The 26634-nt window shown below is 44.7% G+C and overlaps 3 protein-coding genes across 4 annotated transcripts; 2 read left to right on the top strand and 1 right to left on the bottom strand.

Moving 5' to 3' along the window:
* Positions 1-408: 408 nt before the first annotated feature.
* Positions 409-4616, top strand: ccng2 (cyclin G2). 2 transcript variants are annotated; one of them, XM_084693276.1, is made up of 8 exons: positions 409-501; positions 1347-1489; positions 1624-1758; positions 1966-2216; positions 2419-2497; positions 2590-2688; positions 2966-3168; positions 3747-4616. In XM_084693276.1, the coding sequence occupies exons 2-8, from the start codon at positions 1382-1384 to the stop codon at positions 3871-3873; spliced, it is 1002 nt and encodes a 333-aa protein (XP_084549402.1). In that variant the 5' UTR covers positions 409-501; positions 1347-1381; the 3' UTR covers positions 3874-4616. The 2 variants fall into 2 exon arrangements, with proteins under 2 accessions (XP_084549402.1, XP_084549401.1); XM_084693275.1 differs by lacking the exon at positions 409-501 and having other exon boundaries at positions 540-1489.
* Positions 4090-10987, bottom strand: taf1c (TATA-box binding protein associated factor, RNA polymerase I subunit C). The gene is made up of 14 exons (XM_084693272.1): positions 10543-10987; positions 10128-10239; positions 9940-9992; positions 9743-9838; positions 9552-9610; positions 9220-9467; positions 8933-9061; positions 8511-8628; positions 8345-8416; positions 7972-8107; positions 7696-7824; positions 6555-6735; positions 6196-6333; positions 4090-6097 (listed from the first exon to the last, which is right to left on the bottom strand). The coding sequence occupies exons 1-14, from the start codon at positions 10681-10683 to the stop codon at positions 4797-4799; spliced, it is 2913 nt and encodes a 970-aa protein (XP_084549398.1). The 5' UTR covers positions 10684-10987; the 3' UTR covers positions 4090-4796.
* A 1033-nt stretch (positions 10988-12020) lies between these two features.
* On the top strand, positions 12021-26584 carry atp8b1 (ATPase phospholipid transporting 8B1). Its single transcript, XM_084693233.1, has 28 exons — positions 12021-12293; positions 15686-15855; positions 16256-16353; positions 17556-17669; positions 18010-18108; positions 18282-18343; positions 18545-18617; positions 18729-18799; positions 19182-19264; positions 19578-19736; positions 19840-19928; positions 20043-20233; positions 20402-20610; positions 20728-20771; positions 20926-21082; positions 21419-21607; positions 21833-21945; positions 22098-22262; positions 22373-22484; positions 22657-22732; positions 22833-22965; positions 23140-23425; positions 23685-23908; positions 24148-24231; positions 24349-24594; positions 24731-24869; positions 25023-25153; positions 25297-26584. The coding sequence occupies exons 2-28, from the start codon at positions 15702-15704 to the stop codon at positions 25528-25530; spliced, it is 3735 nt and encodes a 1244-aa protein (XP_084549359.1). The 5' UTR covers positions 12021-12293; positions 15686-15701; the 3' UTR covers positions 25531-26584.
* The last annotated feature ends 50 nt before the right edge of the window (positions 26585-26634 follow it).

The raw sequence follows: 26634 nt of genomic DNA, 5'->3' as shown, positions 1-26634 counted from the left end.
AACATAAAAAATGTTAAAGCTCCAGTAATATTTAAACCAATCATGTAACAGTGGGGTTTCGCAAAAGTCCAATCGACATCGATGATAAAGGGCGGACTTTTTGAAAGGACAAAAAGAGGCGACATCATTGGCCCGTAGAAATGTCAAATGTGCCTGGGGCATAGCCTGGCTCTGGGTTAGTACAAAGGATGTCAAGTATATTACCATTCCACCCAATCTTACAGGTAAAAAATACAGCAAAGAACGACCTAATTAAATCATATGAAATAATAATAATGATTACACATTTGACGGGTCCGTCTGTTATCAAATAACGAAGAGGATGATGCTTCTCGGTATGTCAAAACAAATCATACCTCTCTTGATTGGCTTACAACAGACTCGACGTCAGAATTGGGCGTTAACGTCCCTAACATCAACAAAAAGGAAAGGATATACGAACTCTGAAGAATTATCGGGGCGAACAGGAATATTGATGTAACTAGCAACCCACCATAACAGGTAATTGTCCATCAACATATAATCGTTTTATTTACAAAGATAAATCTATACCTAATAGCGGGTAATGATAAATATTCGAAGAAATGTACGTCCGTTGTAGTACTAGAACAGTGGTCTTGTGATGTATTGTTTCTTTTCTTCTTCCGATTAAGACTTTTAGAATGAAGCAATTTGCGCTTTAAATTTGAGATACTGAAACTGCACTTATTACCATTTTGTATTTATGAGTCAAGAAAAGCAACCGGTCTTATTATCTTGCTACATTGTAAAGAATTACGTAGATGTAGTTTTCCCTTGTTTTGGTTGGAAGCTAGCTCAGACCACAGCGGTAGAGCTAGTACTTGTGACCTACTACTAGTTGTAACCTACGGTACTATACCAACAACACAGCTTCGCTTATTTAATCTATTTAAGGAAGACAGTTGTAGTCACCTGCAATATTATAAACTATATGTCTCACGTATGTTGGCAATTAAAAGTTATCTTTCCGATGTCGATGACAACAGTCCTTTTAATTCGACTTGCTGAGAATAATAAAACGGAGAAGCCACCCCTCCCCCGCCGCTAACAGCGCTAGCAACGTTTGGTTGCTTACTTAACGTACCACTTTACTTAATCCAAGATATAGCTACATTAAAACAATCGCTTCTATTTATTAGAAGATGCCATCCAATCGTTGAAAAAAATACGAGTTGGTTTGTCTGTAGTATGTAGGCGTTTACCGACGAAATCTGACACCAAATTCCAGCTGAGAGAAAGGGGGTTGGGCAAACCTTGACCCAAGAACTAGGTTGAAATCAGACGACATATTTCCAATGGCATGTTATGTTCCGTTTTGTTTTCAGTGGTTTCAAATTGCTATATCAGTGCCAATCCAGACATGGACGCCTTCAAACTGATGAGGGAGCTGAAAGCAAATTATGAACAAGAGATTAATTACCTCCCGAAGGAGACAGGGTTAAGCCTGATCGAATCCACGACACAGCAGGTAAGATGCATTTGCTGTCACATATTTAGGAAGACAATGCATATACGGTGTAGAGTTTAAACAAAAACTACCAACAACCAGTTACTCTACAGCTGAAAATAGTATTCGTTTCATACATGTTTTTCCCCATGCAGAATGACCGCATCTCAGCCAAATGTAGAAATGCTAAAGTCGAAGATCTCTGGAGCCTGACCAGTTTCTTTGGATATTGCACCCAAACCTTTGTTCTAGCAGTGAACCTGCTCGATAGATTCTTGGCTATGATGAAGGTGAGTTATAAATACGGGTTATACAGTCTATTATTATTTATTTTTTTAACTAGTATTGTCTTTAGTATTCGAACAAAGGCAAAGTCAGTTCAAACTAGCCTGCAAAAAATGGCAACAATTTAGATTTTCTAGTGGTGTAACACAAAAGGAGCATGTACAATTATTGACTTTAAGTAACATTTTTGGGATGTTACACTACTCCTGCAGATTCAACCAAAGCATCTAGCATGCATCAGCATCAGCTGTCTCCACATCGCTGCAAAAGTTGTTGAAGAGGAGTGCAACGTGTCGTCCACCAACGAACTCATCCGCATCAGCCAGTGCAAGTTCACAGTGTCGGACTTGGGCCGTATGGAGAAGATCATATCGGAGAAGCTAAACTTCCCTTCTAAAGCCATCACCGCCTTAACCTTTTTGCACTTGTATCACAAGATAACAATCTCACACACGTCGGACAGGTGAGACGGTTTTGACTTTACAGATGGTGTGTAAATAATTAACGTGAACGAACAGACATGAACTTAAAGTAGTTCAACTTATCTGGTTTGACATAGTGTAACTGTGCAAGTAGGACACCAGTGAACATTTAAGATAACACTGCTCAACACAAACAGACTTATGTAACATTGTGGTCTAATGTCAATGTTTCTACTTTTACAGGAAAGATGCTCTTAACATTGAAAAACTTGAAGCCCAGCTGAAAGCCTGCCTTTGTCGGATTGCCTTCTCAAAAGCCAAAGTAAGAATTGACTTGGAAGTCAACGGTTTGACTCAACCTTGTTGAGTATCCTATAACTGTCTGAGTACTAAGGATGTGTGTCATTCTTTCAGCCATCAGTGTTAGCCCTGGCACTCTTGACCCTGGAGATTAAAGCCATGCAGTCTGAAGATGTGCTGGAAATTGCACACCATGTCCAGACACATCTGAAGGTAAATATCTTTTGTTGTTAACCCGTGGGTCTAATAAGAAACTCCAACATTAGACATCGTCCTTAACCCCGGAGAAGTAGAAAGATCGCACTAACTACAGACGACGTTGCCCTCTCTGGAAAGAGGCTAATGTCAAGTGACCGACAGTAGTTATGCAGTCAACTTAGAATACCTCTGGCTCAGGTTCACTATCCTTTTGACACTTGAAATCTATTCCAAATAAATTCTGCTGACCTACTTTGCTTATGTAACACGGTGTCCAATCTTGTCTTTGCAGATAGCCGACAGTGAGCTGCTCTACTGGAGGGACCTAGTGGCCCAGTGTATGTCAGACTACTCCTCTCCTGAATGTAGCAAACCCAACAATAAGAAGCTAGTGTGGATAGTCTCAAGGCGGACAGCACAAAACCTCCACAACAGCCACTACAGCGTCCCTGAACTGCCAACCATTCCCGAGGGGGGCTGGGATGAAAGTGAAAGGTAAACAGATCTGGGGAAAACACCAAAATACACAGTTAAATACTCCAAACATTCATATGATGGAATGAGGAAATATCCAACGCGGAAACGCCCCGCTCGTTTGATTTGTGGCACCCGGAAAATCCCCGGCAAATTGTTGACGCTCTGCCCGGCCTTATAAAGGAACGTTTCATCGTCATACACACACACACACGTAATTATTGGTGTATTCCCACTCCTAGTTTCAGTTCTTACAACAGGTACCACTTCCCTGAGGCGTGGTGTTCATTAGGAGTTTGAAATGTAGTTCCTGCCCGTCACCGTGTCCCATGTTGCGTCAGAGCTAGCCAAGCCTTTTCTGCCGTAGCTCAACCCAGTCTAGTCCACTCATATTACTCAGACCGAAAGACGACGCGTACGAGTGATTAATCACGTCCGAGCAGTAAGTTTCCAAACCTAGGATACTTGACGTAAGAGCCTTACATAAGCATGTCGAGACTTGGACTTTACAATAGGGAACATGACCCAAGCTTAGGATCATGAGATCTGTCAAGTGCTGCTGTTGTGACCTAACTGTTCTTTTGTGTCATCTTCTGCAGTGAGGACTCGTGTGAAGACATGAGCTCAGGGGAGGAGAGCCTGAGCAGTTCCCTTGGTAGTGACGCCGAAGGGCCCTACTTCCCTCTTCACTTCCGTTGCCAAAAACACAAGCATCAGACCTTGTAGAACCCTTAACCCACTATTTATAACAGTGACCTCAGCTAGAGTGCCACGGTTTTTTTTCTCACAGAACTGTGGAACAGCCTTGTTAATTTATTTGAGTTACAAAAGGGTTACCATACTGTGTGCCCTTACCAATAATCAATATACTGTATCTTCAAGCTTAAAGCAGTACAGAAATGTACCAGATTTGCACAAACCTGGCAGCTGAATCGACTGAAATTGTTTTGGACTAGTTGTGTTTTTAATAGTTGGATGTGCATGTCTGGATTTGTCACATTCCAAGCCACTATACAGAACAGCCAAGGTACAATAGACTGTTATAAAACAGGGACTGTTGTTTTGCTGGGAAGTACCAGTAACCCCAGGAAATGTACTTTGCACAGTTTTGTACAAATGTCATCATGGAGTGGCAGACAGTATAGGCCTGGTGACCAGTTAGATTGTTCCCAAGGTTATTTTGTAATGTTGGTTTGCATGGTGTTAAAAAAAAGAAAAAAAAAGTTTGTTTGAGTCTGTAAGGTGTTTTTAAACCTCTAAATTGCCTATTTCAGTTGTGGTAGATACTTTTTCAACTGTATGAATGAAAGATCATGTTATGAAAAACGTCCTACAAAACTTTAAAAAAAAATGTACATTTGTATAATGTAAAAAACAAAAAAAATGTGAATACTGTTATGTAGATATTAACTTATTATTTTTGCCAGCTGTAAAAAACAATAAAAAAAAATATTCTTTTTTTAAAACTTCCAATTTGTTGTTGTTTTTAGGAAACAAGGTTACTAATGATACAGCCTTTGTTCTGGAAAAATAAACGTGGCCATTAACTCCACATAGCCCACACACTTGCATCATCACACTGCAATCTTTAACCATAACAATATAGGTCAAACTGATCACTTAATCCAATCAGTACCATCCATTACCACTCAGAAGCCCATGCGAGACTTCTTCCTTTTGAGTTGGGACAGGGAGGTTTGGGACGAGCCTCCTACGCGGAGAGTTCTTTGTAATGGAAAAACACTGGACACCTGAGATGATGTGGCTAGAGGGGCACTTGGGACGCCTTCATCGAATAGTCCACGAGAGGCTTCCTGCGATCCAAACAGAGAACTTTGGTACTCCTCATTCACTCGAGCAGTCCTTTCGCGCATTTGAGAGGTTTTGTAAGATCCTGGTTCGGAAAGGTCATCCCTAAACAAAGAGAAACTAGTGCCCTCGCTGTCGGAGGCAGCGCTCTGACTGGTAGCCGACGTGAAGCCGGAGAGATCGTCCGGGTCAGACTGGTAGCTGACAGAGGTGGTGAAGCTGCCAGAGAGCTCGAGCCGGTTGTGCGCCCGGGCCATCTTCTGCCTCCGCCGCTTCCTGCGGAGCGCCTGCATCTTGGACTCCTGGTTCATTCCCAGCTTCTCCTCCCACCAGACCTTCCAGCCACCTTCCCAGGAGACACTCAGCCTCTGGCTTAGGTCGTCCGTCCATGCAGAGGGCTCCACGGGCCCTGGGACAGAAACCGGCTCCATCGGCGGCAGGTGGGTGGCACCATGGACCAGTAATTTCCCTCTCTTCATTGCTTCTTTGACGTCCCGTCTTAGGCTGTCTCGCTTGTCCTCTTCCATGGGTTCTCGCCAACGGCTCTCAGTCTCACCAGACGTATTGAAAAGACCTCTGGCTCTGATAGTGTTGTGTGGGAAGCGTTGCTTACGATGGTTCTTTCTGACTAGCTTGAAGAGCCAGATTTTCCATTTAAGGAGAGCGTTATCCCCAGGCTTGGCTTGGCTAGGTCTGGCAGCACAAGCGGTACTTGCCTCAGCAGGCCGAGATGCAGATGATGAAACACCCTGACTGTTGTCCAGTTCAAACTCTGACAGCCCCAAATCTGTTTCCCCGGGGTCATCATTGACAACGACCTTCAACCAAGGCAAATCAGCTCCACGTCTCTCAAACCCACAGTCGACCGCGGGACCAGGAGACGTGGACCCCAGTGACCCTTTGCTTTTATTCCAGTCCACTGACATATCCTGTGAGAGTCTTTGCAATGTGTCATATGACGATCGGTGTTGAACTGAGGTTGGTTGGCAAACGTCCTCCGAGTTCTGGATGGGTGTTGTAATATCCTCTTTGCTAGATTCCGCCTGTGGTCTCAGCATCTGATAGAAGACATCCCCAGCTTCCGTCAGCTGCAGCACACAGATGTCTCTCGCACCCTGATTCTGCTGGATACACGTCACGCCTGACAAAGATCAAAATAACATACAGTAAGTGACATGTCGTTTAGAGCCATTTTGGACAGTTAATACAGCTCATCGTCCACTCTATTACACGGCCTACCGGCAGCCTTAAGTGCCAGTCTCTGCTGGGCGATGTGGTGGCGGTGTGGGATCTGGGCAGGCAGGTGACTCAGGCTGTCTCGGGGCCTAAGCAGGGCCGCGGGGGGGCCTCTGGTGCAGCATGCATCCTGTCGACCACCTAGGAACCAGTAGTGGGATGATTAACGCACCACAAACGGTTTTGCGGTTGGCAAATGTACACGTGTAAATGAGAATGAAAATACTCAATCTCCTTTCTCCACAAGCCTCCCCCCCCCCCCCCCCCCAGACCTAATCAGAAGCTGCGGGAAATGTCTCTGAATAGGTGGCGGTATGTGAAATAGGCAAGGTGTTAGTGAGGATCAGTGATCAAATATGAACCTGAATACTGTAGAAGAGTCAGTTCCTGAGATCGCTGAGCGCCCAGGACAACCTTGGTGGTTCCGGCCCCCGAGGAGTTAGAAGCCAGGATCTGGGCAAACATGGGAGGATCCTCCATCATGTGATCCCACTTAACCATAGGAATGCAGGGGAAGCGCTCGTCCAGGACGTATGCCGAAAACTGAAAGAGAACAAACACGGACTGTCTATCCACATCCAGGGCAAACTAAACGGTGTTCGACACCAAACAAAACCCAAGGCTGAATACATTTCTTCCGATCTCAGTTGATAAAACGTTAACGAGGAAGGCTGTTCCACAGACGACCTTAGCTGTAGGCCGATATGATTTATATGGATTTCAGCTAAATGTGTGTAGATGTGATGGCAACTGACTGAAGACAATCTGACCTAGTAAGAGCATCAACATTCAGACTGAAAGAGGACTGACAACTGCAGTCTGCCCAATGAAATTCTCCCAGTCCATCCAGTTCATTCTAAATGCGGTTGTTTCTGGTCCAATCTTGCTGTTAACAGTGATAAAGGTTGCACTTAGGAACACTGTGTTCAGAGCGATAGGACGTTCACACATGCAGTCGCACGGCCACTTCCAATACATTGTCAATTAAACAATGTATGATTGTCAACACATTGCGATGGGTGATGAGCCGAAGGGTGAAGGATTGTTGAGGAGTGTAATAAAAATTCAGAAATGTTACCCTTTATAGTGATGTTGAGGCATGTTAACCAAACAACCGGACCCCAGATGGAAGCAAGTGGTGTTGACATTCTTGCATTTAATCGTTTAAAGTGCTATGAAATACTTTTTTGTACAATGGCCAAGGACAGAAAAACGCAGTAGCTCGCACCATAAGGGCCCTCACAACCCTTTCATCTAATACAAAACAGAGAATGCCAAAAATCACGGGGCTACACGTGCTTCCACCTTTTCAAATCCACGCACTGCCGCATGTGTAAATGCCCAATCACTCTGAACACTTTGATGCCGTTAACAACAAACGTGTGGGGCATTTTAAAACATCTTTTCACTGACGCATTGAATCAATGATGCCACGCGTTCCTTCAGCCAATCAAGGACTCACAGGTCTAGATGGACCAGGATAAGCAGTTACGGAGCCAGTACCTGAGTGGTTATGAGATGGTGGAACATGTGAACTTCTCGCAGGTATTTGGACATGATGACTCTCTCGCCAGTCTTGCAATCTGGGGTTTGGCCAATGCGAAATAGAGTATGGCTACAATTCTCTTTGGTCTATATATATATATATATAGAGAGAGAGAGAGAGAGAAAGAATCAGGTAGACAGAGGAAGGAAAAGCCATTAAGAGCAAACTTTCACTGCCACTGGAAATGAAACAAGATATATAGTCCATCTCTTTTGGAATCCTTCGTCTCCTACTCTGATGTCTGTGAGCTCCACGCCCGTACGGTCTGCATAGATCATCACCCTGGGGTGCCCCGAGAAGTCACACCATCGCCATGCCGATCTTGCATTGAAGTACAGGTTACCGTCCTCCTTCCGGAACTTCTGCAGGCTTTGACAAGCAATGGAATCGTGACAGATATTAGTAAAGAACTGTTACACACACCTAGGATCCTAAAGAACACTGAAGACGCATAAAACCCACGCACTTATCCCCAAAGATCACCGATTAGACATGGCCATGGCATGAAATCTGCATTAAATACATCAGGAACATGCATTACAACCTAAATAATGATATTATATCCATCAAAAATGGCTTTCCTTATCACCCATTTGGTTTGCTTACCCTTTTCCTACTGTCCACAGGTGAGTGGCTCCACTCTCACTTGCCACAAGCAGCTCTCCTTGGATATGGGGACTGTAAGGAAAATACCACTTCAAAACATTGCGCAAACCTGACTGAAGAACACACATGATAGAATGCATGTACAGGACACTACCCTCACACACACCTGATGCTGAGGCATGTAGCAACCTCTTTGGTCTGGATGACCTCAACAGTCTTGGGCTCGTTCTTCTCACTAACTATCCACACCCCACACATATAGTCTGACCGAACACCAACATATGCTAAAAAAAACACAAAAAAACCACAAAAAACTATACTCAAATCAGTTCAAAACAAATTTGGACTTGTCACTTGGTTAACACAACAATCTATGTCAATTCAGTGACTTGATAAGCCACATTGCAATCATTGTACAGTACAAAACAACTTGCCCAAGAAAATACATGCAAACGTCAAGCGAAAACTATGCAATCACCACAGCAGTGAGTTAGTGAAAGAACAGAGCATTGCTTCAAAACAAGTTGGCCAGATGCCAGAAAATGTAGTAATAGTTGCCGGTAAGGGGCGAGACAATATTTTGCTTACATGTATCCTGTGGCGAACCAGTGCAGATCTGCCTTACTGTACCGTTGAGCTGGAATGAGAAAGGCCTGAGGCTTGAATCAATACAGGGAGGCCCTTCTGCATGGAACTCCAGCACTACTCTATGAAAATCTGATGAATTGCATTAAGGAGTGTTAGATTTGGGTAGAGTCCATGATAAAAAACAACACATATGAATCACTGTCTGCTGACATATTCAATAAATAAACTACACCCTTGTGGTAAAGTTGTGGCTTAAAACTAGGACAAGAACACAGTTAGAAGGATACTAAGGGAGTGGAGCCCAGGATCCCCTGGATACAACAAGCAGCCTTGCTGAGTGTTGTTGAGCTGTGAAAAGGGAATGTAACATAGGGCACCCCCTGTAGCCTCTTCAGAGAACTGCTCCAGTTCCCTTTGTCGGGTCAGTTCCTCATAGAGGTTATGAGCCAGAAGCTCAGGAGGGATGTCATAGATAACATCAGATAAGAGATTGTGGTATGCCTTGATTCTGGGTTTCATGTGGGTGACTGCACACCTACAGAAATCACGAATACGTTTTTATCATGTGCCCTTTTGCCAATAATTAGCAAATAAATAAATAACATCAATCTACACTTACGTTTTATACTTCAGTGTTTCCATGAAACAATGTGTCCTGGATAATACGGAACTTTTCCCCTGAAAGAAAAAAAATAGTAGGTGTAAACAATCGCACTTTTAAGCAATTAGCAAAATATTGTGAACATGGCATGCTTGAACAAAGCCACTTAAATGACATTCAGCCAAGTAAAAGCTCAGCAAAGAGAGCACCTGTGCTTTTGTGTTCACACTGTGGAGATTTTCCTCTAGGAATTGGCTCATGGTGTAAAAAGCATCTTGGGATCTATGGAGGTAGTATTCCTGCATCTACAGAAAAACAACCAATCATATTATTTAGTATGGTACTACTCTGTGGTAGGCCTATGTGTTCACGTTAGTTGAATGATGTTCGTTTTAATTGTTCTTACATGCTCTGAAAAGTCCAGTGGATCCGATAAAGCAGTTGAGAGCCATTTGCCACCTAAAGAAGAATGGGTAGTCATTTTAAGTCTGAAACAAATGTTCACACTCCATTTCCAGAGGTGGGCAGAAATGTGGTTCAATACACTGAGTGCATGGGACTGGTTAAGAAGAATGAGACCTCATATGAACCTACCTCTTTTTGGTGGAAACAGGGGCAGCGTCAGAGATTCAACTGGCAACCATGTCTCTCCTTCCATTTGATGCTTTGTTACAAATTGTGTGTGCACTGGTAGTGTTGTAGCTGGCTGAAATTAGTTGACATTTACAAGCCTGTGTTAACATAATAATCCAACATGGATGATCATCCATGTTCATCAAGATCAGCTCAAAATGTATATTCGGCCAACAGGGCAAGGTAACATCTTTAGCTGGCTAGCTGTAGCTGTTTACAAGTTTGCTTGCTTCACTCTATGGCTGTTGTTGAAGAGTGTCCTTTACTTACACGAGCTACATTGAAAACTTCAAATATGCTAGTAACGAGACTAGTATTTTATGTATTTTATCTTATCTACCATAAAGCAGAATGCGCTACGGCTAATATTTCTCACCCCATGTTGCTTGGTGATGTAGCTTGCTTCTTTAACTTGACCATAAACACCCCAACCTCCGACGTTATGGGCAAATTCAGAATTTGGGGGCCCAGAGTTGAAATAAGATGTGAAAAGTTCAGGTGGAAAAGTATAATCCATTTTTGTTGGTGGTGTTGTAAAATAATCTACGCTCTAAATGCACCACGCGGCCAGTCCATGCAGGCGTAGACTTGACAGGTCTGAGCAAGATCTAGCTAGCTAAACCAGTAAGGTAATAACCGTGTGTACGAGCAAGTAGAAACGTTCCCGGGGTAACGTTATATCATTTCACAGAGAAGCCGCGTTTTGCATAGAAAATATTAGTTCTACTTGAATTCTAGATGTCCACATTATTTTCATTTAATCTTAAACATGGTAATCGCGCCACACGTGCCCTGAGCTCAGTACGCATGAAACGAAGCCTTGAGCGCAAGTCATCTGACTGACTTAACTTGTTTTAGGACCCACAACTACGCAGACGGCGGAAGAGGAGGATTCGTTCATTAGCGTGTTGACCTGTGAAGCTTTCTTAAGTATTTAAGATGTATTTGTGCTCGAGTTATTTCTGCATGTGATATTGTTTGCTTCTTATATTATTGCCGTGATCTTAAAAATAAATACATTTGAATACCCATTCCCCGCCCATACCTTTGGCAACCGGCTCTCGCTGGCACACAAAACAACCATAATCGACTGCGTTTTTGAAACAGCGCACAGTGGTGGTGCTCGGAGCCATGTAAACATATAGGCTACTTTCTCCTATGCTCAAGAGGTGCCGAATCGTAACTGACATATTCATAATGTTGAGGGTGCTCTCAGGAAGGGACTGCCCCAAATAGGAATTCCATCCATGAATCTACTTTTAGTACCTATTGCAGCTGCCCTTACAACGTGCATAGGCCTACTTGCATGCAGTTTGTAATCAACGGGGACACTTTGATTCTTCAATTTGACTGAAGAATCATTGACTCTTCAATTAAAAACAAGAAAATATTATGTTACAGCACCACAGCCATAATTCCATTCAACCACCAGAGGACGCAATAGCACCACACTGTAGCCAAAGCAAGAAACAAACGAGGCTGAATAGCCTAAATGTAAAAACTGTCCAAAACAAATGTAATTTCAAAATCTGATTTACTATTGAGTTGTGTCAAAGAAGTTCAGGTCACATTTAAGACACAGGCCTACTTAACTGTTAAACGTAGTATATATTTGGCACTTTGATTTTGAGTAGGAAGTTATACAAATATGTTAAGGACATTATAGATGTCCTTTACATGAAATATTACAACTAAGCTATATAGTCTTAAAATCATTGGATGTCAAATTTAGAAAATTTACCAAGGTGTTATTTCGTTTCGGGATATCGTTTTCAACAAATATGCAAATGATCATCATGATGATTAGCTACCTGGCGGGTGTTGGTGGTCAACCTGTGTGACAGAGCTTTTGGAGATGGTGCAGTAGCGCATACCCGTAAAACATATAACGTTTTTTTGTAAAAAATTAGTTTAATTTAGTTTCGGGGCTTGTAATTATTTTGAAAACTCATCCTGTTAAACCTGTTCCTCCAGTTTCTGTGTGGGTAGCCATTTGTCTACGCAGGTAACGCTAAAGGAAATTGTAAGGAAGAGAAAACAGGCGACAATCATGGTTCAATAACTCAGTTTACCTTAAATCGATGTTGTAATCGTAAGGAAAGGATACATTGTCATCTTGGAGAGTTGGTGAGTATATCCAATATTGATAATGTTGATTGGCTAATGATTTAAGGATTAAAACACACCTAGACCCATGCGATTCAGGTGGATCTCGTAGTAAGCTAGTAGCCAACATGTACTCTAGTTTTGCTACAACATTTTAACTAAAACTAAATCTAGAGACCAATGTTTGTGTAAAAAAAAAAAGAAGGAATACTTTCTGGTCGTGCTTTGAGTTCGATTTGAAACTTTCTCTCGTGTAGTAAAATGAATATTTATCTTGAGTATTTTTTCAACTTTATACGCCTACTTGCTACACTGAATTACTATATAGGCTAGCCTACGTTAAAGTTCATGAATTAATTTTGATATCACAGTTTGCAATGCCAGGGGAGAAATATGGCCATTGCTGCGCTATAAAAACAAAATCCAGATTTTTCCGTTTTACTTTTCTTTTTTTTTTACACACACACACACACACACACACACACACACACACACACACACACACACACACACACACACACACACACACACACACACACACACACACACACACGTAGCCTAATATTGTGTTAGACATAGTAAGGACACTATAGCCTTAAAGCATAAATTACCAGAAGATTGCCACCAACTCCAATTTATTCAGGTCTAAAAAGTTAATATGGAGCTAATAAGACTGGCTTGATATAGGGTGACAAACTGACTACACGGCGGCAAAGTCACCCTCAGAAAAGGCCAGCCGCACCGGTCTGATGCCGTCCAATAGGAAAATCAAACTTTCTCTATGGAAATGGATGCCCTTTAAATGAATGGCTTTTATTTGAATTTCACCTGTGAGTCAAATGGTGTGAACTCAGTTTGTAGGTAACTTGACAGCAGCAGATTTAGCCTGTAGACAGTGATAACTGTCATTATTGTATGTGTAAGCTGAAATTTAATGGTTTTGAATAAAGTGATGAATAGTTAGAATTCCAAGTTGGTCTTTCCATTTCACTGTCTTGACTAATGAGCTAATCAATTTGTGTACTCCCTTTGTATTTCCAAAAAATGTTGTGTCATTAAGTCAGAGAAGATGTAGCCGACTATTTCTTTCACAAAGGAATGGAAGGATCATTTCCTCAATGGACCTATTCATTGAGTAAGAGTGTCTCAGCAAGGCACTTCAAATGATGAGTCCCGCTGTGAGGACCCTCATTTAGGTGTTAAACTCTGTAGGGTGTAGCTTACAGGAGGTAATGCACTGTGTGTAGGATAGGGGATTTTTAATTAAAAAGACATAAGTGGTGGCGACACCTGAAGTAAGCCTAGCTAGGATTGGTCAATGGAGGTGGGATGCATTCCTACTGAGGAAGCAGTTTGTAGAAATCATTGGCGACTAAAAATGAAACCTGTTCCCTGCTGTCTCATGACTGGGTTAAGGGCTGGCGAATGTAAAAAAAAAAAAAAAAAAAAAGATGGCGGAAAGCAGGCCTTTGTGTGTGTGTCCCCTGACTCGGGTTACAAGTCAGGCAGGTATGTAGCGTGACTCCTTTTGAAGGTGCTGAATGCTATCCCTCTCGCCCCCTCCCCCTCCTCCTTGTTGCCATAGTGCTGCCTTAGGCCCGATGCCCAAACCTGTTTGCTGGAACTGTCGAACCTCGCAATAGTTATTTAAAAAAACACCACGGTGTGTGTCTGTTTTGACCACTGGACAATTGAGGGTGGGGCACTAGTTTTAGATGGTACCCTGAAGTTGGTTGGTCTTCACCTCCTACTTGACTTTCCTCAATGTCAATTAGGTAACATGTTTTGGGATTGAAGTTCAGTAACCCAGTTAGCTGAAATGTAATGGTTTTGAATAAAGTGATGAATAGTTGCTTAGAATTCCTAGTTGGGCTTTCCATTTCACAGTAACCCCGTAGCATTTATTGCGGTAATTTGTCAGATTTGAAGACCTTTAGGGAGGGCGGGGGGAGATACACAATCTACTCCTAAGAGAAGGCTATTTGATGCTTCGTGTTCTGCCAGGACATTTGATTGTCAAACATGTCATTTAACTAGTCATGGCCTTTTGTAAACAGGTCCATAACACACACACACACACACACACACACCTCATGGGGTTAGCTCCACTGTAAACATGTCTGGATAAAGCACTTTTAAATAGATACATTAGTTTGAGATGCATGCGTGCTTCCTGTTTTCATAAATATGAATGAAAATAGTGGATTGGTGTAAGCAGGGGCTGGTGAGCCTACCTAACTCACCAGACAACTCATTCGAAATCAATTAGCAGTGAGGAAGTCATTGCTGGTCAGGAAGAGGGAATCAAACCTCAGTGTTAGTTCCATCAGAGGACCAAGGAGGTTATCAGTTAAACACATTACTCTTTATATATTGAGTTAAAATGTGGGAGTAATGTTGCATTGCTTCACAGTTGTCCTATGCAAACAGAGGCGTGTCAGTCGAGAACCCAGCGGTGTGTACAAAGCCTATTTTAGGTGTGTAGGCTGGATCTGATATGCTGTCACAACCACTTCGGTCGAACCAGTCTGGCAATATTACTCCGGCAATATGAGGGTTCCCCATGTCCATGGAGAGTTCCCAGGTTCAGTCGGGGACATTTCCCACCACTTTAAAATATTAATTCAATGTTGGTGCTTTGTCACGACGGGTCAGCAATCTTTTATTTCCGTTTCTGAATGCACTATCCCTGAAGGTGTGTCACCTAGGCTAGTTCAGAAATGTAGAACTGTGGCCTTAAAACAAAAAGCTATGCCCGTGATTCACACAGCTTTCAGTTACTAACATGCCAGTCTGCCCTCTGTTCAACACCTTGAGGTTTCAGTAGTTATAGGTGAGCCATATCAAACCTGCTAATTGGCAACAACAAAAAACATTGGTACTCAACCAAGGTCCTACAGACCACTAGAACCTTGTTGGGAATGATCATACTTTCCAGACCCCGTATTCAGGAAATTAAAAACGTTTTAAAACAAAGCAAAGATATTTATTTTTGTCAAACTGAGTGATGGCTTAGAGGCGACTTGCATTTTCTTTTCACTGTAATGTGGCGTTGTAGCATTGTCAGCAACAGAAGGGAGGAACAGTGAGGAGATTATGGTTCTAGTGATGATGGCCAAAGACTACATACCATACATATTTACCTCTTACCCAGAGACACAGGTAGGGTACTGAACAATGGAAATTGTCAAATCACCTGCAGATTAATAACGTCGTGAATGTAAAGAGTCTAACTTGTAGAGATCCATTCTCCTTTAAATTACCACTGCCAATTGCCAGTACCCTCCATTTACACGTGTATTTTTATGTACATGTTCTCTCAAGCACCAAGGACCATTTTGACCAAATTAACTCTGGAACCCTCTCTTCCATCCTCACTCTTGTTCCTCTCTTCCTGTCTCTCTGTCTTTCAGTGCCTCACGCCTCACCATGAGTCGCCCGCGATCAGACTCCCAGGGTTCCCTGGGGCCTGACGATGAGGTCATGCCGTACAGTGACGACGAGACGGATGAAGAGTTGGAACCAAGCACAGAGGGAGATGGGCCCCCAGGGGCCCCCCAGGAGGCGGAACAGAAGTTGGGCGGTGAGTTTAGAACCTGGAATTCAGGGCCCACCTTCGAAAGCAGGGCTGGAGTGAATCTTGTACTGCCCACCACCGCATGTTGATCTTATGGATACTAAGAGACGTAGAGTTCTGGGAAAAAATTGAGACCCCCGCACCTTTTTTCTTTCCATTTAAAACAAGTTGAGAAGGACAATTCCGAGTGAGGAACGGAAGGGGTCAAATTTGTGAGGAATGGAAGGGTAGAAGGGGCTGCTGCAAATTTGACCCTTCAGTTCCTCTCAGAATTGCGGTGTTCTCTCGATTTTTTTCCCACAGCTGTATGTCAACTCTCATATCTCCTCTTTTAATGTGTCGTGGAGGTGTGGGTTGCGTCGCTCAGATGTACTCGTTTGAAAAGTTCAATTTCGGTCTTTTTCAGAGTTTGGCTGGAGGGTCAAGGCTAATGACAGAGACTTTTGTAAATTGCCCGAATTTCAGAAGAAAATCTTCCTGTGCTTCAAGAAGAGCAAGTATGCAGTAAGTTCAAGTACAAATCCTTTCTTTCCCCCTCATTAGTGGTGGTGGGGTGAAAAGGGTCCTTCTTTGAGCTTTTTTCCAAAGCAAATATTTACCAGTCACACAAAGGGCCATGTTTGAGTAATAGGTGCTGTTTGACAAGGTATTTTACAGGGGAAGTACCAATGGACCAGACACTGCCAAAAAGTTGTTGGATGTACTTTGGGTCAGAGTAATGGAAAACAAATCTAAATGCCTTCATTGTGAACATGGGGGTTGCCTTTATTATAGCTCACTGCATATACTAGCCAGTTTCATAGTGGGCCGGTGATGGTCAGCCATGTTGGTGGAGAGCTGTGACCCTGACGTTCTGGTGATGGACGGCCCCGTGTTGAGTTGATGCTTTCGGGGGATCGTGGGGGTGTAAACGGATCCCCCCGCGGTGTGGTGACTCGTATTAGAGTTTCACATTATGGGGGATTCAGTTCAGAGGGCCGTCTGTGACCACCTTCCCACATCCTGTAGAGACGCACCTTGCGTTTTTCGAGTGGATCTACTGAAATGCATGGCCGCCTGTGGTGAAATGTGTCGTTGAAAGGGTGGCGAGACGGGATGTGACCTATAGCGGATGGCCACACTGCTCCTAAAGCAGCACTCCTTCACACCCTCTTGCTCCCGTTAGATGCACTCCTCACTGCCGCTGGTGTACACGTCGCTGTACACGGATACAGACTGTGCTCGTCCCCTTACGGTCACTGACCCCCCCCCCCCACACACACACACACACACACTCACACACACACAGACACACCACCTCCCCCCTCCCTCGGGTGGTATCAGATGTTGTGACTGTCGTTGGTTATGCAAATGACCCTCAACGAGCAGTATGGAAACTTGCACTCGGCCAGCAGTGTGGAAACTTCCACTCAGAGTAAGAGCTAGGGGTGCTGAGGAAAGCTAGGCTCCTGCACATGCATCTGGGTATACTCCTCCCATTCTCCCCCTTTCTAGCTTCACATCAGAATCCGAATAGTGTTTAATCGCCAAGTAAGTGGTCACAAACAAGGAATTGACTTTTGAGGGCAGGTGCATACAGTCAAAATAATAAACAAGATAAAAGTCAACGTTTGTGAGGTATTACGCGTCTTCATCCGTTGAAATCAACTTGTTTCTTTTGTCCCGTCTCGCCGTTCTAACCCAGGTTTTCTTGCTTCTGTCCGCAGGGGAACGCAATCAAGACGTACAAATACAACGCTCTCACTTTCATACCGCTGAATATGTTTGAGCAGTTTAAGCGGGCAGCCAACCTCTACTTCCTCGCCTTGCTGATCTTGCAGGTCAGCTCTACGATGAACACAACCCGTCCTGTCGAACGACCCAGCATCTAAATCCCTCTGGTGCTTGTCACTTATGCTCTTCAGTGACAGCCAGACAACTGAATCATAGATACAGCTAGTATAATACCGTAACAATATTTGAATGGTGATTGAAATCCATGACGCGGTAGGATCTTTATCAATAGATGGGCGTATGTGTCCCGCACACCTGAACAAACACCGTCTAATCTGACAAGGAAGCCCACTGTTATATTGTACAACTCGTCATAAATCTACTTCTTCTTCTTACTATTATTATTTTAAGGTTTAGATATTGACTTCTTATTTCCTTCTCCATCAGATTATTCCGCAAATCACCACACTGCCTTGGTACACCACGTTGGTACCTCTGGTTCTGGTGTTAGGAATCACAGCCATCAAAGACCTGGTGGATGATCTGGTGAGTGCCCATAGCCGTGCCCTTCGGCCATTTGACTGGAAATGAGAACATTGCTTAACGCGCTGCACTTGCCTATCTGCAGTGTTTCCCTTGTGGTCGTTACGGCACAATGTTTTGGATGTGCCCGTTGCGTGGACTGATGTGGTCATGCTTTTCCTCTGCTACTCTGATAGGCTCGCCACAGGATGGACAAGGAAATCAACAACAGGAAGTGTGAGGTCTTATTGGATGGCAGGTAACTTATTAACCAGATAGGCTATGTTTCCTGATGTGCTCATTAGCCTGTGGGATTGCATCATTAGTGAGCACAAATCTTTACTAAACATGACGCAACATGAATCTCTAAAGTTATGGGCTCAATTGTTTATGAGTCACAGGCAGAAACTGAAAATGGTAGGCATACAACCAAAAATGTGTTGTCTTTGTTGTAAACCAGGTTTCAAGAGTCAAAGTGGAGAGACATTCATGTCGGTGATGTGGTTCGCCTGAAGAAAAATGATTTTATTCCAGTAAGATCACTCATTGTTTGCAGGTGCACCATACATTTTTACAGTGCTAACGTGTTTCACGGAAAGTGCCAGTCTAACTTGTTCAACTTACCTGCTTCAATTTTTATTTAGGCCGACATTATGATGCTGTCGAGTTCCAACCCCAACAGCCTTTGCTACGTAGAAACAGCTGAACTAGATGGGTGAGATGTTTTTTTGTGTACATTTATGACATTCATTTATCAGCCCGTACATTGAGCTGTCGTGTCTCTGTGTGCGTTTGTAAATAGTTGTTCTTTGATAAGATCAGTGTGGACTTGAGGGGGTGCCTGCTTTTATGATCTGGGCAGATGGGGAATTATTACAAATAAAATAAAAATAGGGACTTGTAACAATTAGTCTGGTCCAACTTGATAACATTCCAAACATCCGCTTATCGAAAATAACATTCTGTGTATCGCCTTTGCAAACTCGATTGATGTCATTATTTGATCTGCACATGTTCTCCTTTTGTGTAGCCCATACATGTAAATGGACAAATCCTATATAATGACTATCCATTTGTCCATATATCCATTCATACAGGGAAACTAATCTGAAGTTCAAAATGGGCTTGAGAGTTACGGACGAGAGATTGCAGGAGGAGAGCCAGCTGGCCAGGTTTGACGGTACGTAAATACGAGTTTATCACAGCCAGAGGAATAGATAAGCTTTCTTGATAATTTGTGTTTACATGTGGTGGGAAACAGTAGAAGGTTGGGTTCTCTGCTCCTCCTAGTTCTGTGTAACCTAAATCTCACAGGACTTGCTACAAAAGCAGTTTGGGATATAATAATGATGTCGTGTGATGGCTCAATTGCTATTCAAACATCTAAGTCAACTCAAATAGGATCCATGCAATTTTACAGACTGCTCACTATGTCAACCACATTAGTGCTTTTTGTGATTGAACATCTGCCCCTGTCCTTTCTCAATCCCCAGCCATGATCATATGCGAGGAGCCCAACAACCGCCTGGACAAGTTCACAGGAACCATGCGCTGGAGGAAAGACAGCTTTCCCCTGGACCTGGACAACATGCTGCTGAGAGGCTGCACAATCCGCAACACAGACGTGTGTCACGGCCTGGTCATCTATGCTGGTACACTCTCGCGCGCGCGCGCACACAGACACGCTTCTCTTGGCAGGGACACGGGCGAAAGAGCTCTCGCACGACGTTTTGGAATAAACAAACCCTGTTGCAGGTGCTGATACCAAAATTATGAGGAATGGGGGCAAGACCAGGTTCAAAAGGACGAAGATTGATGAACTCATGAATTACATGGTGTACACGGTAAGTTGTGTTGATAAACCTTGTTCCACATCTTTGCCGTTCATCATGAGACATTGCCTGTCATCTATGGACTCATCTCGCTGTTTTGATTTACGTCTCGAATGAACCATTTAGATCTTCGTCCTCCTCATCCTGGTATCATCTGGCCTGGCTATTGGACACACCTTCTGGTACGAGGAGATAGGCAGCAAGGCCTGGTATCTATATGACGGACTGAACCAGCAGGCCTCATACAGGGGCTTCCTCAGTTTCTGGGGTTACATCATCGTTCTCAACACCATGGTACCCATTTCCCTCTACGTCAGGTGAGAACAATGACACCATAGTTCCCCTGACCTATCGCCGTCACAGAACGTTTGTCCCTTGTCCAGACTTTTTTCAAACCCACCAGGACCCATAAAAATCGACCGTTTTATCCTTGACCTGTCAAAAAGAATCCAATCGTTGTCTTGTGTTCTGTGGACGGGGTCTAGTGTGGAGGTGATCCGCCTGGGCCAGAGCAAGTTCATCAACTGGGACTTGCAGATGTACTACGCCGAGAAGGACACGCCGGCCAAGGCTCGCACCACCACCCTCAACGAGCAGCTGGGCCAGATCGAGTACATCTTCTCAGACAAGACGGGCACCCTCACGCAGAACATCATGGCCTTCAAGAAGTGCACCATCGGAGGCCGCACCTATGGTTCGACCGAGTATCTCCCCCTCCTTTTTGCATGTGTTCGTCTGCTCTACCGTTGACCTACATCCACCTTGTGCGACTCGATTCATGTCAACACGTGTTTCCTTTGCAATTTGGCAGGAGATGCTACGACAGAGACGGGCGTGTCTCTAGAGCGCGGCAAGGTGAGCCAATCGAGACGCCGTCGGCATCGCTCCCTTGGTGTCGCCTACTTCCACTTTGTTTCCCAGAATGCATCTCCTCCCGGCTCAGGCAGGACTCTGACGATAGCATGACGGGTGTTGTTTTGTTTTTCTCATGTGTCTGTCCCGTCTGCAGCCTGTCGACTTCAGCTGGAACACTTACGCAGACAAGAAATTCGACTTCCTGGACCATTCCCTCGTGGCTTGCATCCGCTCAAAGAAGGACAAGGACACTTTGGAGTTCTTTAAGCTTCTGTCCCTGTGTCACACTGTCATGGTGGAACAGAAGGAAGGTGAGCGCATGAAGCCCACCCAGCACATTTACATTTCGTCATTTAGCAGACGCTCTTATCCAGAGCGACTTACAGTAAGTACAGAGACATTCCCCCCGAGGCAAGTAGGGTGAAGCGCCTTGCCCAGGGACACTACGTCATTTGGCACGGCCAGGAATCGACCCGGCAACCTTCGGATTGGTAGCCCGATTCCCTAACGGCGCAGCCATCTGACCCCCCCACATCAGGCCCAATATCGTGCACTTAGATTCACATAGTATCTTCCGGCGTTGACATAGTTGTAGCCTCACCTGCCGTTCCAAAGGTTGATCCGTCGCGCTCTCCTCTCCTTCTCAGACGAGCTGGTCTACCAGGCCGCCTCGCCGGACGAGGGCGCCCTCGTCACCGCGGCGAGGAACTTTGGCTTTGTGTTCCTGTCCCGTACGCAGGACACCATCACCATCAGCGAGATGGGGCAGGAGACCACCTACGGGATGCTGGCTCTGCTGGACTTCAACAGCGACCGCAAGCGCATGTCCATCATCCGTGAGTTGCCACCGCGTCTGACACAGATTGCAAAAGGAACCTCTGTTTTTATAAGATCCGAGTTTCCGCTTGGTCCCGTAGCGCAGTGACTGCTCCCACTGTGTAGACGGGGCGGATTTTTGTAGTTCCTGTGCATTTCCCCCCCAAAAAAATTACACCCCCTTTTGAGGATAAAAAAACAAAACAAAAAAAAGACTTTAACTCGACTCTACTCTCCTCTGACAGTGAAATTCCCCGACGGACGCATCCGATTGTACTGCAAAGGCGCCGACACTGTCATGTATGAGCGTCTGCATCCCAACTCCAAACACAAGGACACCACTCAGGCTCATTTGGACGTGAGTCGCCTCAGGAAAAGCCCCTCGGGTCTCTTGACCCACAGTAGTTAAATCCCAAAACGACATGAATCATCCATGAAACGTCCAGATCGTTAGTGTGATAACCGCGCCCCTCCCTTCCCCCCTTCCCCCCCCCTTCCTCTCTGCTGTAGATCTTTGCCAACGAGACGCTGCGTACCCTGTGCCTGTGCTACAAGGACATCAGCCAGCAGGACTTTGACTCCTGGTCGAGGAGACACAAGGCTGCCAGCGTGGTCATGAGCAACCGAGACGAAGCCCTGGACGAGTTGTATGAACAGATCGAGAAGAACCTGATGGTGAGATCGACCGACGTGTATGGGCTTGTTCCTCCTTGCTTCGTTCCGGAGGGAAGCCTAGATTCCTCCAGGCTCGGAAACAAAAGGTCTCTGTGTTTTTGTCTCTGTAGTTGATTGGAGCCACAGCCATCGAGGACAAGCTGCAAGATGGAGTCCCCGAGACCATCGCCAAACTGGCCAAGGCTGACATCAAAATCTGGGTCCTGACTGGGGACAAAAAAGGTATGTGTCTGAATCCATGGCATAAAAATGTTCAGTCTCAGTTCAGTTATATGAACTGGACAGTTAGACTACAGTATCCACCTATGTTTTGCCATCATGTATATTTGTAATTAAACATGGACTGGCAAAAATAGACGTCCCTCCTTCTATTGAGACAATTTTCTTGTTCTAGAAACTGCTGAGAACATTGGCTACTCCTGTTCGCTACTGACAGACAACATGCAGATCCACTATGGAGAGGATGTGAAGTAGGTTTGAATCTCACTTCCGAGCTGGGGCCAGTTTTGAGAATGCGGGTACCGGGATCATCTTATGTCTAACTGCGTTCCATATGACCGTGTGGGACAGTGTGAAGCTGACCAGTCGCCAGGCGAACCGCAGGAACAATCCACTTGCCAGCGGTCTCAACCGGAAGAAGGTGCAAGATCCTTTCTTCACGGAGCCTGGCAAGAACGCTCTGATCATTACTGGAGGCTGGCTGGTGAGTGTGTCTTCCATGTCCTTTGACAGCCCCCCCCCTCCCTCCCCCACTCCGCATCCATACCCGCAAATGCAAACCATACACGCACACACACACACACACACACACAGGTTCCATGTCTTGCCTACTAATGCACGTCTACCCCGCCGCCGTGCTGTCCCCCCCCCCTCGCAGAACGAGATCCTGTACGAGAAGAAGAAGAAACGCCGACGGCTCCGCCTGCGCCGACTGGGCAAGAAGCCGCCGACCGCCAACCCCCAGGACGGGCAGCCCATCGACGACTGGGAGAAGGAGATGCGCCAGGTGGACTTTGTGGACATGGCGTGCGAGTGCGAGGCGGTCATCTGCTGCCGCGTCACGCCCAAGCAGAAAGCCAACGTGGTCAGCCTGGTGAAGAAGTACAAGAAGGCCATCACCCTGTCCATCGGAGACGGAGCCAACGACGTCAACATGATCAAAAGTAGGAATTTACATTTACAATTAGTTATTTAGCAGACGCTCTTATCCAGACCGACTTACATTAAGTACAGGGACATTCCCCTGAGGCAAGTAGGGTGAAGTGCCTTGCCCAAGGACACAAGAACACATTGAATTCATTTGGATATACTTTTTGTTGTTGTTGTGGTTTATACTGTCATTTCGAGAGGGACTTACACATTCTGGCAACTGTAAATGTAGGCCTATACGTGAATAAGAACTTTCCCCTCGTTGGATTCCAGCGGCAGACATTGGCGTGGGCATCAGTGGCCAGGAGGGCATGCAGGCCGTGATGTCGAGCGACTACGCCTTCGCCCAGTTCCGTTACCTCGAGCGCCTCCTGCTGGTGCACGGACGCTGGTCCTACATCCGCATGTGCAAGTTCCTCCGCTTCTTCTTCTTCAAGAACTTTGCCTTCACCCTGGTCCACTTCTGGTACTCCTTCTTCAGTGGGTACTCCGCCCAGGTGAGGCTAACTCTATGGGTAGCGGAGGGGGTCATATCCTTAGCAGCTCGGAACACTTCTCTATTAGCTCAGTGCGTCACCTGAGATACATGGCTGTGCACGTTTTTTTTTAATGTGTGAGCTTTTATTTGCACGGTCAACTGTCCCTGGAATGAGTACGACTTCACGCGGTCCTTTAACAGCTGGAAAATATATTTGGCTTGTTTTGCTGAAAGAAATGTGTCCCTTCCCTTCTCAAGGTCGCCTATGAAGACTGGTTCATCACATTGTACAACGTCTGCTACAGCAGCCTTCCTGTCCTCCTGGTTGGCCTTTTGGATCAGGTAAGACTGGCTCGTCCAGTAGCCCAGAATAAACACGCAACACGGCAAGGCTGGATAAATAACACTTCGGAGTGCGATGACGCCTAACATCCGTGTTCTGTTTTCTCTTTACACAAGGATGTGAATGATAAACTTAGTCTCAAGTTCCCCAAGTTATACCTCCCGGGCCAACAAGGGGCGCTCTTCAACTACAAGAACTTCTTCATCAGTCTCTTCCATGGGATCTTCGTGTCTCTGATCACCTTCTTCATCCCCTATGGAGCCTTCCTGCAGACCATGGGCCAGGATGGAGAAGCTCCCTCCGACTACCAGTCCTTTGCTGTGGTTACCGCATGCTCCCTCATCGTCACGGTCAACCTGCAGGTAGTTATGGCGATACTTTCTCAGGAAGTAAAAAAAAAAAAAAAAAAAAGACACTTAACGCAGAGAGTTTTAGTCCAGGAAACGAGACCGTGAGCTCTAATGGGTGTATTAAACGTCCTCCTTCTCCTATTCTCAGATATCACTGGACACATCGTACTGGACGTTTGTAAACTGCTTTGCGGTCCTTGGTAGTATAGCGATATACTTTGGGATCATGTTCGATATCCACAGTGCGGGGATTCATGTCATCTTCCCTTCGGCCTTCACGTTCACTGGTGAGCATGTGTCGTGTTTTGTCTCAAATGACCTACGCTTCAGGCAATTATTCGGGTTTATCCTCCATGCTCTTGGAAACCCGGTGCTCGCCACAGATACAAATGATTGTAATGATGAACTGCAAATGCACTAAAGCACATGTTTCTAAACAGGAGTGGCCTCCAATGCCTTGAGACAGCCCTACCTGTGGCTGACCATCATTCTGACTGTGGCCATCAGCCTTCTACCTGTCATCTGTATTCAGTTTCTTCACAAATCCATATGGCCTTCTGTAGGGGATAAGGTAACGCCTACTTTCTTCTCACATAAGGACTTGTTTCGCTGACGTTGTCCAGAGACGACCCTTATTTTTGTGACTTTCTTCTTTGGATCCATATCACGGGGCTGTGTGTAACGTGGTTTTATAAAAAAAAACATAACTTCCAGGTCCAGAGAAACAGGAGGAAGTATGAGATGGAGGAGGAGGAGGAGAAGAAAAAGAAGCCCGCTCCGTTCCAGCGCGGCCGGCAATCCCGTCGATCCGCCTACGCCTTCTCTCACTCCAGAGGCTACGCTGACCTCATTGCGTCTGGCCGCAGCATCCGACGAAGGCCCGCTGTACAAAGAGACCCCCAGGACAGCATCAGAGAGGTCCCTCAGAGAGAGGCAGAAAACATTTAACGGGCTGGCCTTATAGGCCTAGCCCACCCTATGAACAGACATTAACACGGAATAACACACTGAAAACCACATGTTAAATGGGGGTGGCCTAATATTATTGTATGACAATGATGCTTAACTCAGGATTATAAGGATTTTCTTTTGTCTCCCCCTGATGGACTATTGGGGAATAGCTTGTTACTGGTGAAAATACATTTTGTTTGGTGAGTAGAGCTACCTGTTCTGCTTCCAAATAATGTGAAATATGCCGGGTATGCAATGTTTTCAGGACTTTTTTAGCTGAAATTGTAAACTCTTTATTTAAAATTGTGTATAGCATAGGCTTATATATAGTGACCTTATGGACTGTAAATTTCTTACTTGCAGAAGGGTGTCATAATCAGAATTTCTGAGGGCATGATCTCACTATAGTTTATTTTCCGTTTTTTTTTTTATTGTTCCTTTATTCTGTCCTCCGCTAAATGGCATTTCAAACGTATTTTATTTAAGGAATATTGATATTTTTAAAGCAAAACAAGTTGTCTACACTGACCCCAACAACTCAGTTCCTCTGGACAATAGTATCCATTATAACTTGTTTCTAGCCAAATTACTCTAGCTGCAAAAACGTCTCAGAAAATATTATTCAGCAAAGTGTCAGTCGGTTGTGTTCTGAAGTCCGTTCTGTCGACCCTCTTTAGATCGTGCATGGTTTTGTTATGAGACTAATGTTAGTAAATAGCTATGGCAGTAGTTTGGCATGGCTAAAATGAGAGAAATGAGCACAGCTTGAATGTGTCAGTTAATTTGTCATTTTTTGCCACAATTGACTGTTCTGATATCTAATCGGATCATGGGCCAAATATATGCAGAAGACCAGCTGCAGTTTCTCTTAACATCGTCTTTAATGTCATAACCGGTTACAAGATATGATATGGTTCTTTTTTGTGATTAGTTGTCTTATTGGAATTCTGGAACAAAGCTGTCAGGAAGAACACAATGTGGCCTTATCTTTTATAAACTATTTTTGTGTACTGATGTAAAATTACAAGGAATAAAGGCAGACTAAATGGTACACTTGTTTCTCTGAGTGTCTGGATGGCAGCAAATAAAGAGTCAATGTAA

This window comes from Hypomesus nipponensis, chromosome 27, assembly GCF_054491055.1.
Source record: "Hypomesus nipponensis isolate SF chromosome 27, ASM5449105v1, whole genome shotgun sequence".
Lineage (NCBI taxonomy): Eukaryota > Metazoa > Chordata > Actinopteri > Osmeriformes > Osmeridae > Hypomesus > Hypomesus nipponensis.
This window is presented reverse-complemented; position numbering and strand designations above follow the sequence as displayed.